Source organism: Peromyscus eremicus, chromosome 18 (assembly GCF_949786415.1).
Source record: "Peromyscus eremicus chromosome 18, PerEre_H2_v1, whole genome shotgun sequence".
Taxonomy (NCBI): domain Eukaryota; kingdom Metazoa; phylum Chordata; class Mammalia; order Rodentia; family Cricetidae; genus Peromyscus; species Peromyscus eremicus.
Window position 1 is genome coordinate 955,002 of NC_081434.1, and position 15,255 is coordinate 970,256.

Here is a 15,255-nt window from a genome sequence, read left to right on the forward strand (position 1 = left end):
CTCAGTGTATGAGCTGGCTGTTTGGAACCTGGGGCTTATGCAGGGACACTTTGCTCAGAGGAGGGTACTGGACCTGCCTGGACTGAATCTACCAGGTTGAACTCAATCCCCAAGGGAGTCTTTGCCCTGGAGGAGATGGGAATAGGGGGTGGGCTGGGGAGAAGGCGGGGGGAGGGGGCGCGGAAGGGAGGAGGACAAGGGAATCCGTGGCTGATATGTAAAATCAAATTAAATTATAAAAAAACAAAATAACATAAAAGACTTAAGCAGTCAAAAAAAAGAAAGAAAGGCACATAGTTGAGTGAGAAACTCTTTAAGGTCAGGGAACACGAACTAAGCAGCCCAATTATCATTAGCCTTTCTTGCTAGGATTGGTTGATGACCAAAGGTGATGATACCCATCTCTGCCCTCAACCTCCTGATATAAAAAACTATTGATGAGGGAGTATGCATCCTAAAGATTTAAAGTAGACCTGACTGGTTGTTTTTCATGTATAAAAATTAAGGTTTGTGATTCCTTTAAGATTCCTTATAAGATTACCTTTCAAGGTTAAGTAATAAAGTGATTGGTCCTTTTTTTGTAACTGCAAAATGCAGCCTTCCAGTAAATGACCTGGCTGAGAAAAATAATTTGCTTGCTTACACTCTGCTAAACTATAACAAGTTGTTTGAGTATGAATGTACATAGGTTCTTGGGGGTAGTTTTTTTTTTCACCTGTAATACATAAAATGTTTAATAATGTAAGTGATATGGATCACATGCTGTTTTTTACTTGTATTCATTGTAATCATTCACTTGAAAAACAGAATGTAACCATATTGTATTTTTTTTTAATTTCTTAAAAGATTTTGCTAGGGTATATAAGCTGTAAAGAAAAAAAACAAAGAGTTAAATGGAAAACAACAGTAATGAGAGAATAAGAAAGGATAAAGATAGAATTAGAAGAAAAACATCAAGAATAAAGATAGAGTTAGAAGAAAAACATCAAGAATAAGAGAATAAAGAAGAAAAGAGATGAGTTAGAAGGAAAAGATCAAGAATGAGAGAAGGAAATCACAAGGAAAACAAAGAATAGAGAATACAGAAGAAGAATAAAGAAGGAAACCATCAAGAAAGTGTGTATCTTTCCCCTTACCCCCTCAGATAAAAAAGTCATAGTATACCACATAGGATGGATTCCCTTTGAGCCCTGTGCTGCTGGAGGCTGGTCCCCACAGGCAATGAAAGTAAGCCAAGTGCCTACTTCAGTGTGCAACCTATTGCAAAGGTTTAGTAACCATAACATACTGGTTTGATTTAAAGATACAAAATGAAATAGAATATAGGTATAGACATTAAGTATTTCATTTTGGACTTGTGTTCCAGGTAAACTCAGTTATACGACTGATATAAGGAGCAATCATTTTTAGAGATTAAAAGTTGAAGGAAATAAAAAGAGTTATGTTAACAAATAATAAAACACAACAGGCTACATAAAGACATCAGCAAGAAAAACAAATGTCTCAAAATTACAAAGAAGAAAGGTGACAGATAAACACATATGAGGCCACAAAGGTAAGCTATGAAAGAATGCTATGAGTATTGTGTGGTTAAAAATACATATTCTACTCACAAAGTCCCTCAATTGAAACAAATTTCATAGTGTTTGATTAATTTTGCTATGAATTGTTCAATATAAATAATGGACAAAATGTGACTTTGGTACATTAACTGAACATGTTCACAGAAAAAAAAGCATCATGGATCAGGATGTGAAATAGTTCAAGTGTGTCTGCAACTCACAAATACTGCATTTTTAGTGTTTGAGCATGGAATGTGTGTAAATAATAACATTATTTCCATGTTAAGACAAGGCTAAGTGACAGTGAAGCTAAAATATCTTTGGAGACAGGCTTAACAGTTTAATATAGCATATAACAGTTTATATTTACTTAATATATTGATAGTGATATTATCAGTGCATTCCAAAATTAAACAGTAATACCAATTGTGTTGATCTTGTCAAGTATATTTTATATATAACTTATCATACTGTACAACAAACCTGCCCTCAAGACATTTCCTTTCTTTTGTCCTGTGAGAGGGTAATGATGTAATTTTGAACTGAAAATTAAGAGGAAGAGATGGGGTAATAACTAAGGAAGGGGTTGTTTAAAGAAAATACAAATGTTCATAGTTATAATACTAGACTCCAGTATATTAGACAGCAAATAAAAATCCTATAACAATGAACTTGAAACTATGTATGATTTTTATAAATAACAAAACCTCAAGAAACACATGAACAGGCCAAAGAGAGCATAAGATTTGACTTCAGGATTCTTCCTCTAGGGAGGAACTCAGTCTCATGGAGCATTAGCAGCCAACTCAAACTGCTTGGAAAAACATGAACCCAAAGAGCAATTAAATAAAAAAAATAACAAATTAAGAATCAAATGCAAAGAGAAGGAAGCACACATAACATTTTTGAAATGTGGTGTAGACAAGGCAATTTGATTTTCTAACTCTACCCTGAAAAGATCAAACTACCTCCTTGTAGGACCTAAGCAACCAGTGTGTTTGTGATTGTAAACAGAATGTGTGAGTGCTTGTGAGTTGGATTCCATAATATTTCTCCTGTTTTTGCTACTCTTGAACAGATATCTCTGAATTTTAAGTGCAGACTAGAGGTAACAATTCAATTATGAGAAACCACACTTTCACAACATTCATTCTCCTGGGACTAACTGACGACCCACAACTGAAAACTCTGATCTTCATCTTTCTGTTTCTCACCTACGTGCTGAGTATAACTGGGAACCTCACAATCATCTCCCTCATCTTTATGGATTCACACCTAAAAACTGCCATGTACTTTTTCCTACAAAATTTCTCCTTCTTAGAAATCTCATTTACAACCGCTTGCATTCCCAGATACTTATACAACATCTCAACAGGTGACAAGACAATCACATATAACAACTGTGCCACTCAAATATTTTTTACTGATCTTTTTGGTGTGACAGAGTTTTTTCTCCTGGCCACCATGTCCTATGACAGATATGTAGCCATCTGCAAACCCTTGCATTATGTCACCATCATGAACAGCAAGATCTGTCAAAGGCTTATCTTCTGTTGCTGGGCAGCTGGCTTGTTGGTGGTCCTGCCACCACTTAGCCTGGGCCTCAATCTGGAATTCTGTGACTCTAATGTTATTGATCACTTTGTCTGTGATGCATCCCCCCTCCTGAAGATCTCATGCACAGATACATGGCTCATAGAGCAGATGGTGATAGTTTGTGTGGTGCTGACATTTATCATGACCCTTGTGTGTGTAGTTCTTTCCTATGTATATATAATCAGGACCATTATCAGATTCCCTTCTGCACAGCAAAGGAAAAAGGCCTTTTCTACCTGTTCTTCCCACATGATTGTGGTTTCCATCACTTATGGCAGCTGCATCTTCATCTATGTCAAGCCATCAGCAAAGGATTCAGTGGCCATCAACAAGGTTGTGGCAGTTCTCACCACTTCCATTGCTCCCATGCTGAACCCCTTCATTTACACCTTGAGAAACAAACAAGTCAAACAGGCCTTCAATGACTCAGTTAAAAGAATTGCACTGTTCTTCAAGAAGTAGAAACATTTACTACTGTAGAGAGTCAACTTTTCATTAAAAAAATATATATTGTATATAGTTATTGTACTTATTGTATATAGTTATTTCTCATATTACTTATAACTTTTATTTTTATTAGAATAGAAGGGGGAAATATGGTGACATTTTATTTTGCTGAAATGGGATTTTATTTGTATGTTAATAAATAAAGTTGCCTGGAGATCAGAGGTCATAGCCATTAAGCAGAAGTCTGGCAGTGGTAGCACACGCCTTTAATCCAATCACATGGCAGGCAGAGGCTCTGTGTGTTCAAGGACACAGCCAAGCATGGTGACACACACCTTTAATCCCAGTACCAACCATAGAGACCTGGAGGTCTGTATAGACAGGCAGTGATGAGGAAGTCATGTGGTTGGGTTTAGAGCCAATGAGAAGGCAGAACAGAAAGGCAAGTAAAAGACAGGACACAGAAAGAAGATCTTTCTCTCTAAGGGGAAGGACGACAGCGACTGGTAAGCTATTCGCTCTGATCTCTTGGGCTTTTAACTCGGGGAAAAAAATTTTATATATATATATATATATATGTGTGTGTGTGTGTGTGTGTGTGTGTGTGTGTATGTATGTGTATATATATATATGTATGTATGTATGTATATATATGCCATCCTTAACCTATAACTTTAAAATCTTTATCTTTAGCTTTCTCACTGAGAAACTTTAAATTTAAATTTAAATTTCTTAATAATTATGTATGAAACACTTCCAGGAAATAAAAATATGCCTTCACACAAAAAAAAAAGAAAAAGAAAACAATGATGAGGCAATCTCAATGAATAATTGTGTTTATTGTCTATTCTAAGTCCAGCTTTCAAGAGGATCTTGGCCCCAGGCACCACGTTAAGTTCTATCTATTCCTCAGTATCCTCAGGGAATTGGTTCAGGAACCCCGATGAGGGTGGTAAAATGTGTACACAAATGCCTTATATTAAATGGCTCAGTATTTCCATATTCCTATGTACATCCTATTGTATATTTTAAATCATCTCAATTACTGAAAGTGTTGAACACAGGGTAAATTCTATGTAAATAGCTACAATGTTTGGGAAATTCTGACTATAGGTTAAGCATGTTCACTATATATACAATTTTTTGTTCAACTGTTTCCCACATTTTAGTTGACTCCTGCATAACCTATGAGTATGGAGGAACCCCTGGTACTTTATTGTTTACCCTAAACAATAAACTAAGAAAAAAGAATGGGTTTAGAACGATTTATATTTAATATTACAGACAATATTTAAATCTTTATTTCATTTTTCTTTATTAAGAAATTTTCTACTCACTCTACATACCACCCACAGATCCAATTCCCTCCCTTCTCCCATCCCCCCAGCCCTTTTTCCCAAGCCACACCACATCCTCACATACCCCAAACCAAGGTCTCCCATGGGGAGTCAGCAGAGCCCAGCACACTGAGCCTAAGCAGGTCCAAGCCCCTCCCCACTGCACCAAGGCTGTGCAAGGCCTTACACCACAGGCATTGGATTCCCAGAAGCCTGCCCGTGCACCAAGGACGGATCCTGATCCCCCTGCCTGGATGCTCCCCAAACAGTTCAAGCCATACAACCGACTTCCGTATCCAGAGGGCCTAGTCCAGTCCCATGGAGGCTCCACAGCCACTAGTCTACAGTTCATGGGCTTCCACTAGTGTGGCCGGTCATCTCTGCATGTCCTCCCATAATGATCTCGACATCCCTCGCCTGCAGAATCCCTCCTCTCTCTCATCAATTGGATTCCCAGAGCTCAGCCTGGTGCCTGGCCGTGCATCTCTGCATCTGCCTCCAGTCACTGGACAAAGGCTCTGTGATGGCGGGTAGGGTCAGCAGGTGCCTCGTTAGCGCCGTAGGTAGCACATCAGTCTCATAAAATTTAAATCTTGATTAAGTAATAGTGTTAATGGTTTCATCTTTACACTATGGTGATAGTGGTTATTATATAATCCTATTACTTTCATGATTTGCAATAATATATACAAATGATGTGTTATCTTTTGTTTAATACAGTATTTGATGCCTTACTAAAATATATCTAGCATAAAGATATCCTAAAGTATAGCTTAAGAAAACTATTGATGTCTAATAGGAATTTTGATCCATCAATGAAAACAAAAACAAAAAAAGAAAATGAGTTTAAAAGAAAAATGTGGTGGCTAAGGAGATGACTCAGCAGTTAAGAGCATCGGCTGCTCTTCCAGAAGACCCAGGTTTGATTCTCAGCACCAACATAACAGCGCAAAAACATGATGCACAGACATACACTTAGGCAAAATACCCATACATATAAAATAATTTTTAAAATTTTCATTTTAATTATAATACAATTACATCATTTCCCCTCTTCCCCTTTCCTCCCTCTAATCCATCCCATGATCCCTTCCTCCAATTCTTCCATGCTCATGTCTTGTTCACTCAGCCAAATTGTTGAGGTATCATGGCTGCAATTTTCCTGTCATTTCTGAGACACAGTCTCATAGCAGACTTCTCTTACAATCTTTCTGTCCCTTCTTCCTCAATGTTTCCTGAGCCTTGGGTGCAGGAGTTGTATTATAAATGTATCCACTGATGCTGGGTACCTCACAATAAATCTCTGCACTTTGACCAGTTGTGGTTTTCTGTAATGGTCTCCATATGTTGCAAAGAGAAGTTTCCTTGATAAGTGATAAAGCTATACTTACCTGTGAGTATAGGGAAAGTTTATAAAAAGAAGTTAGGAATTACACTGGCCTAGTAAACTGGTGATAGTAGGTTCTCCTCTAATACCCATAATCTTACTAACCCTAGCCAGTTGGCTAGGTTTCCAGCAACAGGCATGATTTCACTCAAGCTGAGCAGGCCCTAAGTCCAATTAGAGAGTTCTTGGTTACAGCCAAGGCGTAAGTTCTACTACTGCTTGCTCTTTTAGGAATATCTGGCCACACTGGTCATTGTTGTGGTTTCTAGGTGTTACGTCTATGGAGGACTATTCAGTGCTGATAAATTTATTGATCATTCATTAAATAAACAAATAAAATGTATAAAATATACTATGGTATTTTATCCTGAGGATTTTGTGTCATATTTTTATTATAACATCCCCTCCCTCAACTGCTGTGGGATGGTCTGTATGTCAAGTGTGTTGCTGATTGGTCAATAAATAAATCACTGATTGGCCGGTGGCCAGGCAGGAAGTATAGGCAGGACAAGGAGGAGAATAAAGCTGGGAAGAGGAAGGCTGAGTCAGAGAGACACTGCCAGCTGCCACAATGACAAACAGCATGTGAAGATGCTGGTAAGCCACGAGCCATGTGGCAAGGTATAGATTTATAGAAATGGATTAATTTAAGCTATAAGGACAGTTAGCAAGAAGCCTGCCACGGCCATACAGTCTGTAACCAATATAAGTCTCTGTGTTTACTTGGTCGGGTCTGAGCGGCTGTGGGACTGGCAGGTGAGAGAGATTTGCCCTGACTGTGAGCCAGGCAGGAAAACTCTAGCTACACCTCAACTCCTCCATAATTCATACCCTCTTCCTTACCCATCCAATTTTGTGTTCTCTTTTTTAAAAAAACATCAACTACAGTTTGTGCTACCCATATACTCCTGGATATGTGTCCTTCCACTGGAGTAAGGTCCACCTCCCAGGGGCCATATTCTTAAAGAAAATGAACTCAAGCATATAAATTTACAGATTCTTTTTCAGCATTTACATACATACTTATATTAATTGATCCACAGCTAACACATCTTGAGGTACCCCTGCTCATTCTTCTCATTTATTATTTTTTTAGATTGGAATATTAAGCTATCATAAAGAAGGCAATAGATCTTCTGTTTTACAGAGAGCTTCAGAAATGTTTACAAGCAATAAATAAACATTTCCTATCTTAAGTCAACAGAATTATATAGCTGTATTGTGATTACTGTCTATATTAAAGATATGATGGAAATCTTTATAATATGAGCACTGAAGAATTAAAAGCAGGATGATAGGATGCATAGAAAGACTATATCATGGAAAGCCAAGCAGACAGAAAAAAGAACCAAACAAAACTATTTCTGATTTTTGTTGATTATAGAAGTTACTATGTAGTGAGAAGTCCTACAAAATTCTCCAGACTTTAGATGACTCATATTCAACATTGTTAGTTATTTAGGAAATACAAATTTAAACCATAGTGAGGTATCATTTCAAACCCATTAGACCATTTTTAACTAAAAAGAGGGGTAAAATGAAGGTTTGGAGAAAACATAGGATTGTTTTTTAATCAAATGTAAGAGTAAAAATGAAAATGATGTAGCCATTTCTGAAAGTTCATAGAATAAATTTTTAAAAATTAAAAAAAAGAAAATGAACTCTCCCTCTCCTAACAGTCATGAATCATAAATAGCTACTCAGATAGGGTTAAACATCATGTCTACCTCCCATTTCCATGCTGACCATGGCTTGACCTTGCACAGATCTTGTACATGTTGTCACAATCACAATCACTGTGAATTTATATGTACAACTGCTCTGCTGTGTTTTAAATATCCTATTTCCTTTTGTCATCCCACCACCTCTTGCTCTTACAATCTTTCCTCTCCATTTCCACAATGATACCTAAGCCTTGAAGGAGGAGGCTGTTGTCAAGTATAGACAGGGAAAATAACCAGTGTTGTGTCTTATCATCTTTGATCATGTGAAAAGAGCCAATAATATTCCTCCTAGGTCTTTGCCTTTTCCACAGAGATGAGGTAGAACATGCCAGTCCATTCTGTTCATGTCCTTCCTTTCAAATGCATTCGCTTATCATAGTTTATGCAATTCTTTCTAGAAGGCCATCTTGAGGGATGAGCGTTCTGAACTCTGCCCCATCCAGAGTTGACAGTGAGTCCACAGCTTTTCCACACAGGCCACACAGGCTGTGATACAGGTGCCAGTTATAGCCTAACATTCTGAAGTCTCTTGTCCCCTGCTTCTTGACCAATTGTGTGTTTGTTTATTGCCACCAACTGATGAGACTTTTCTGATGATGGTAGATTGTTACATTCATCTATGAGTACAGCAATAAGTCACTGGGAGTCAGCTTCATACTATGTCAAGTCAAAACAGTAATAGTAGTAGATTCTCCATGAGGGCCTATACCTGTCTGGCTACAGGTGTTTGGGCCTTATAACAGAGGCCAACTATCTAATTGGGTTTAAGACCCACTCCACAAAATGGAACCCATGCCTAACACTGTCCAGGTGGCCAAGAACCTAGGACTAGATGGGCCATGGACATAGGAAAAACCAATACTATTCTTCTGCTTAATGGCTGTACCAATGTAATGACTCATAACAACATTTTGCTATACCCAGAGATAAGTGTCTTGCTCAGTAATCATCAAAGAAGCTTCCCTCTGCAGTAGATGGGAACAAATACAGAGATACACAGCTGAACAATGTGCAGACAGTGAGAAACTTTGGAGCACTTAGTCCTAAACAAGATTTCTCCATCAAACTACTTCCTTGAGAGCTTAGAGCAGAAGAGGGAGCAGAAAGATTACAAGAGCCAGTGAGGATGAAAGACACAAAGGAAACAATGTCCTTCACACACAACAGACTGACATACATATCAACTCACACACACTGTGGAACCATGCACAGGGCCTGCACACAGCAAAGCCAGATTGGGGGATGGTGGGATCAGCACTGAGAGGGGGATGTGGAGATAATCTCCCATTCCTAACAAAGAAGCTATCTCCAATTGACAACAGATCACAAAGGAAAAATTAGTTTTCTCCAAAGAGTCTCATTGGGTATAAAAACCACATGTAAGGGCAAGGCCCATGCCCTGCAGTAGACAGCCAACACCAAATGAACTCAGGCCAGGCGGTGGTGGCACATGCTTTTGATCCCAGCACATGGGAGGCAGAGCCAGGCGGGTCTCCCTGAGTTCAAGGCCAGCCTGGTCTACAGAGTGAGATCCAGGACAGGCACCAAAACTACACAGAGAAACCCTGTCTCGAAAAACCAAGAAAAAAAACAACTCAGTGGTATTTTGTCGTCTCATCATTCTTCGTCTAGTTTTTTTGGTTTTTTGTTTGTTTGTTTGTTTGTTTGTTTGTTTGTTTGTTTTTAACATCACTGCTTTTTTTGCTCAAACATTATGATTTCCAATTTTGGGTTTTCATGGAGGGAGAGGTGTCTCTGTGTGTGTCTGTGTGTTATGTATGTTTGTGTTATATATGAGTGTGTGTCTATGTGTGTGTTATGTATGTATGTGTGTCATGTATGTATGTGTATGTGTGTTACGTATGTATGTGTGTGTTATGTATGTGGTTGTCTATGTGTGTGTGTGTTATGTATATATGTGTGTGTATGTCTGTGTGTGTATTTCTTCTGCCATTTTTCTTTTCTTGTTTGTTTGTTTGCCAGTTTGTTTTCTAAACAGAGAGAAAAAGAAGTCTCAGAGTCAAATAAAAAAGAAGATAGGGAGGAACTGGGAAGAGTTAAGGCAGGGGAAACTGTGATCAGAATATATTATATAGGAAAAAAATCTATTTTAATTAAAAGTAAATAAATAAGTATGTGGGCTTTGCATTAGGAAGATCAAGAATAAAACCACAAATAGGCACTAATAGGATTTCTGGTGTCAAGTGAGTCACTTAATTTCCTTAATCTTCAGTCCTTTTATTTAAAATGAAATTATAATTTCTAGAGAGTTTTTGAAAAGTCCAATGAAATTACTTTAAAAATTGTTTTTTATAGGTATGATGCATTCAGACTCCAAAAATAGCTGTAGTAATTGCATCATTTTTCTTTCAAATGGAATTAATTCTTCTCTTGGAAAGGAATAGTCACAGTAGTTGTAATTTTAAATGGTAACATTTGTGCGAATCACTGTGAACTTTTACCTTTAATCTCAGTTGGCCTTTTATTAATATTCACAAATGAAGCACTATGGCTCAGAGAGCTTGTGTAATACAGAGTAATTCATGTAGCTAGCAAATGTCAAATACAACGTCAAATACAATCATAGGTGTAGAAATACATCTATGAACAAGTGTATTTCCTTAAACATAGTCCTATATAGCCTGGATTTGAAATAAATACAAATACAGAAAGAGTAATTTCTATCTTTTAATCAGTACAAAATTGGTTTTATATACTAAAACAAAATATATAATTTAAAATAATTTTAATATATCATTTCAAACTACAGCCTCATGTGATCTGCTTTAGTTTGACTAAAGTTGAGCTGTTACTTTTGAAATACAGCTTTAAAAATGAGAACTCAAACGGAATTATGATCCATAGATGGACAACATCACTCCCAGAAGACATTGGTTGTTAACTGAAAAATGAAGTACCAGGCATCAGATATCTCCCCATGATTTATTCGCAGGGTGAGCCTTGAGATCTGCAAGAATACACAGTCTATTACTGTTGGGAGCTGTGTGGCCTAGTTTCAGATCAGAATATGAGTGCTTGTCCAATAGGTCTCTGCAAGGCAAAAATCCACAGAGACAGTCTCTCACTGGGCAAAATCCACTGGACTTTGGGACAGTGCAGAATACTGCTGGGACCACACGGCCTCCACGCTCTCTTCTCTCTCATAATGTTGATGATTCTCTTGGTAGTTTATAGTTTCACTTTATCAGTCACACATGGGACAGATGTGATCATTCTCAGAAACCCCATTTTTTTCTGCAATATTTTGCCCTAAAATTCTTTGGGAACTGATGCTTCTCAGATTTTTTATCTGGAAATACCAGCTGTCACTCCAGACACTGGGAACTGTTCTGATTCAGGGCTGACTGGATAGGAGGCAATAAAAGTTAATAGGCAGTTAAAGAAGTACAAGCTAACTATATGCAAGCTCATGGCAAATCACTCCTATTTCCATAAATATAATTTGTTAAGTTTTGAATGATAATGTAGTTTTTGAAAATGTGTGCCTATCTTTATCACCTTTTAGCTTTGTGAGAACAAATTTGTGTCTGACTTGATATTTAGCCAAGCTAGCAAAATGCTGAACATTATTTTTGGTTTAGAGGTTGTTTTGATATAAAAGTTGGGGGGGGGACATATTTCACATCTTTGTTTTTGCCAGAGGTCAACACTAGAGGATGGGAAAAACATGTTTGTTTTTGAAGTATAAGTAAAGGTGCCTTGAACTATTAGGGGCTGGCCACTTGCGTGAAACTCATCTATGGTCAGACTATTCTTCCTGCACCAACACTCCTTCCCCATCTCAGGACCTGAATCTGGGCTGCAGTGGGACAATGGTATACTACCATTGCCTGTGGTTATCCAACATAACACATAGTAAGAACACCAGTCCTGAAGACACCACACATCTTGACTGCAAGAAATAGAGAAATCAGTCTCAAATCACTCAGGGAACTTTCTCCCTGCTACAAGCTTTCATAGTGCTGAAAAGTCCCAGATAGGCTGCTGGGGAGCAAAGACATCAACAATCAAACCCAACACATACACTGGGTGCTGTGACACTGTCCTGCTAGACAAGATTCGTCTATTGGTGCAATAGGGACAAGACCGTTCTGGATAACTAACCACTTTCTGACCAGATATGAGGCCTGTTCCACAGGACAGAATTCCATATTTTGTGCTGTAATCCTGGTCAAAGGCCCATGGAAGGGGAGTTCATAGGTCTAAGTTATTTAAAATGGTGACATTGTCAAATACCTTCTAAGTGTTTATGTTTATATCCACAGACCTAGGCAGCTCTCAATCATTGCCAGAAGAGCTTCTTTTGCAAGTGAGCAGCAGTCAGTGGAGGTGTGCATAACTGGTCAAAGGACACAGGATGACTGAGTGCTCGGCCAGGATGGGACATCTATTATAGTCGCCCTCCCCAAAAGGCTCTGAGAGCATCAAGAGAGAGGAGGTGGAATAAACATCAGAATCAGAAGATGGGGAGGATTGTTATGGACATCTGGACATGACATGTCCACCACACTCATGGTGTCACAGCAGCTGTGGTTCCCTGCACAAGACCTATACAAGATCAAGCCAATCAAAATCCCAGCACAGAGAGGGCAGGTCTCCAGACCCCACCCCTTGGCAGTGTACAGTTGGTGGAAGAGATTCATTCTTTTTTGAGGGTGTGGCCTCTGGTAGGTAGCCTCATATCCGTAAACATATGGGCAGCACTAAGTGGCTTATGAATGAAGAAAGAGCAGGAAAAAAGCATGAGGTTGGGAGGGGGTGAGCTGGAAGGGAGAGACTAGGGACAAATGTAGTTCATTGTGAACATGTATGAAATTCTAAAGCATGAAAAAAATAAATTAAGCTATTAGCTAAAGAATCAATGCAAAATCAGAATCTTCCAACATCTTCTATATTGATACAAGAATATATATTACTGCCAATTTTCATAGAATTTTATAACATCCAGAATGGCTGGAATAGTGACAATATCAGCTTATGAATATGATCTGATACACAGAAATTATTAGCATTTATAAAAAAAAACATTCCCCTTCTCACTGAAATGACTTTGGGTCTTTGTTTTACCATTTTATAGATAATGAATGTATTACTTTGACTGAAAAGTTGGAAGAGAACAGCTTATAAAAGGAAGAGTATCAGGCAGAAGACATTTTTTAAATATTTGACATATTTTTACATACATTTCTGTAGCTTAATGTGTGATCTCTTCTCTGCCACCAGCTCAAGGGACTAATTTATATTAATGAACTGCAGTAGACTGGACAAGCAGAGATGGCTCAGTGGTTAAGAGTGCTTGATGCACAATCAGGAGGAGCAAAGTTTGGGTATCAGTAGCCACATAAAATCTGAGCACAGCCCCATGAATGCTTGTAACCCAGGAACAGAAGAGAACAGAAACAAGTGGGCCACTGTGCCTTGTTTGTGGTGAGCCTAGTGAACTCCAGGTTTAGTGAGAGATTCTGCCTCAAGGGAACAAGGCAAGAGTGATAGACAGGGATGCTTGATACTGTCCTCTGAACTCCATATACACAAGCAGGGACATTCACACATAAGTACACAAACTCCTACACATGCACACCACTCCAAATATAAGCACAAAAAGGAATAGCCATGATAGACGACACACACAATCTAAAGAAATATACAGTATAATGCACATCTGTAACAAGGTTAGAAAAGAAAGATTGAAAAACTGTACCCAATAAAATGGAGAAGAAAACAAGAACAAGCAAATGCATTTTACCATTAGCATCATATTTTTTGAGACAAAGATCATAACCAAACACAGGTTAATATTGCACAGTATGAATGTCTATCAACTGTCCCATAACATTTTACACTAATTCCCCCAAGTCCTCTAGGATGGAATGTTTAAATGCAGAGAAAATGTTAAATAATACCTACACAGGTTTAATAAAAAACATAAAATAGTAATTTTCAAATTAAAATGAAAATTGAGGGAATAAAGAAATGGGACAGACGTTAAAAGAGCTAGCTGTTCTTTCCAAGTACACCAGTGCAATTCCCAGTATCCACTTCCAAGGAACCCAGTGACTCCTCTGGTCTCTGTGGGTACGAGCTTTGCAATACACACACAGCAGTGTACACTGGTATACATGAGACAAAACACGCATACACCCAAAATACTTTTTTAAAAAGCTGAAACCAATGAGCTCATAATATAAAATTCCAATCTTCCTTTTTGAGGGGTATAATGACATTCAGGTTAACCTGTGCTTTCATTTGTTCCTATGAAATATTACTTTATTAATCAAATCCTTGAAGGCTTGTTTTACTTGTTGATTTCTCAATGTGTAAATAAAAGGGTTCAACATGGGAGCAATTGAAGTGTTGAGAACAGCCACACCTTTGGTCAGTGATGCCCTTTCATTGGCAGAAGGTTTGACATACATGAAAATGCAGCTTCCATAAGAGATGGAGATGACAATCATGTGAGAGGAACAGGTGGAGAAAGCCTTTTTCCTCTGACTGGCAGATGGGAACCTCAGAATGGTGCTGATGATGCAGATGTATGACAGGATAACAAGAGCCAGTGTGAACAGCAGAGTGATGGAGGCAACATAAAGGCCAAATGCCTCTAAAAGCCTTGTATCTGAGCAAGACAGTTGTAAGATGGGGAAGTAGTCACAGGAGAAATGATCAATGACATTTGAAGCACAAAAATCTAACTTGAGGACCAGTATGACTAATGGGAAGATGAACAGAAATCCTCCCAGCCATGCTGTGAGAACAAGAAGGGTGCAGACTTTCTGGTTCATGATGATGGTGTAATGCAGTGGTTTGCAGATGGCGACATAGCGATCATAAGACATAGCAGTTAGAAGAAAGAACTCAGACACCCCCATGGAGATGAAGAAAAATAACTGAGCCAAACAGTTGTTATAGGAAATGGTCTTGACTTTAGTAATTATTGACCCCAAAAATCTAGGGATAGAAACGCTGGTGAACATAATTTCTAAGAAGGAGAAGTTCTGGAGGAAGAAATACATAGGAGTCTTTAACTGAGCATGTAGCAAGGTAAGTGTGATGATGCTTAGGTTTCCACAGACACTTAATATGTAAGCAATGAATAAAAAGAAAAATATTACAACCTGAAGTTCTGGTGAGTCTGATATGCCCAAGAGCACAAACTCAGTAATCATAGAGTAGTTTCTCAT

General features: G+C 38.2%; 2 protein-coding genes across 2 annotated transcripts; one reads left to right on the forward strand and one right to left on the reverse strand.

Annotated features, from left to right (window-relative positions):
- Positions 1–2,684: 2,684 nt before the first annotated feature.
- On the forward strand, positions 2,685–3,620 carry LOC131895054 (olfactory receptor 6C2-like). Its single transcript, XM_059245457.1, has one exon. It carries the CDS (start codon positions 2,685–2,687, stop codon positions 3,618–3,620), a length of 936 nt encoding a protein of 311 aa, XP_059101440.1.
- A 10,696-nt stretch (positions 3,621–14,316) lies between these two features.
- On the reverse strand, positions 14,317–15,255 carry LOC131895087 (olfactory receptor 6C3-like). Its single transcript, XM_059245505.1, has one exon. The coding sequence runs from the start codon at positions 15,253–15,255 to the stop codon at positions 14,317–14,319; it is 939 nt and encodes a 312-aa protein (XP_059101488.1).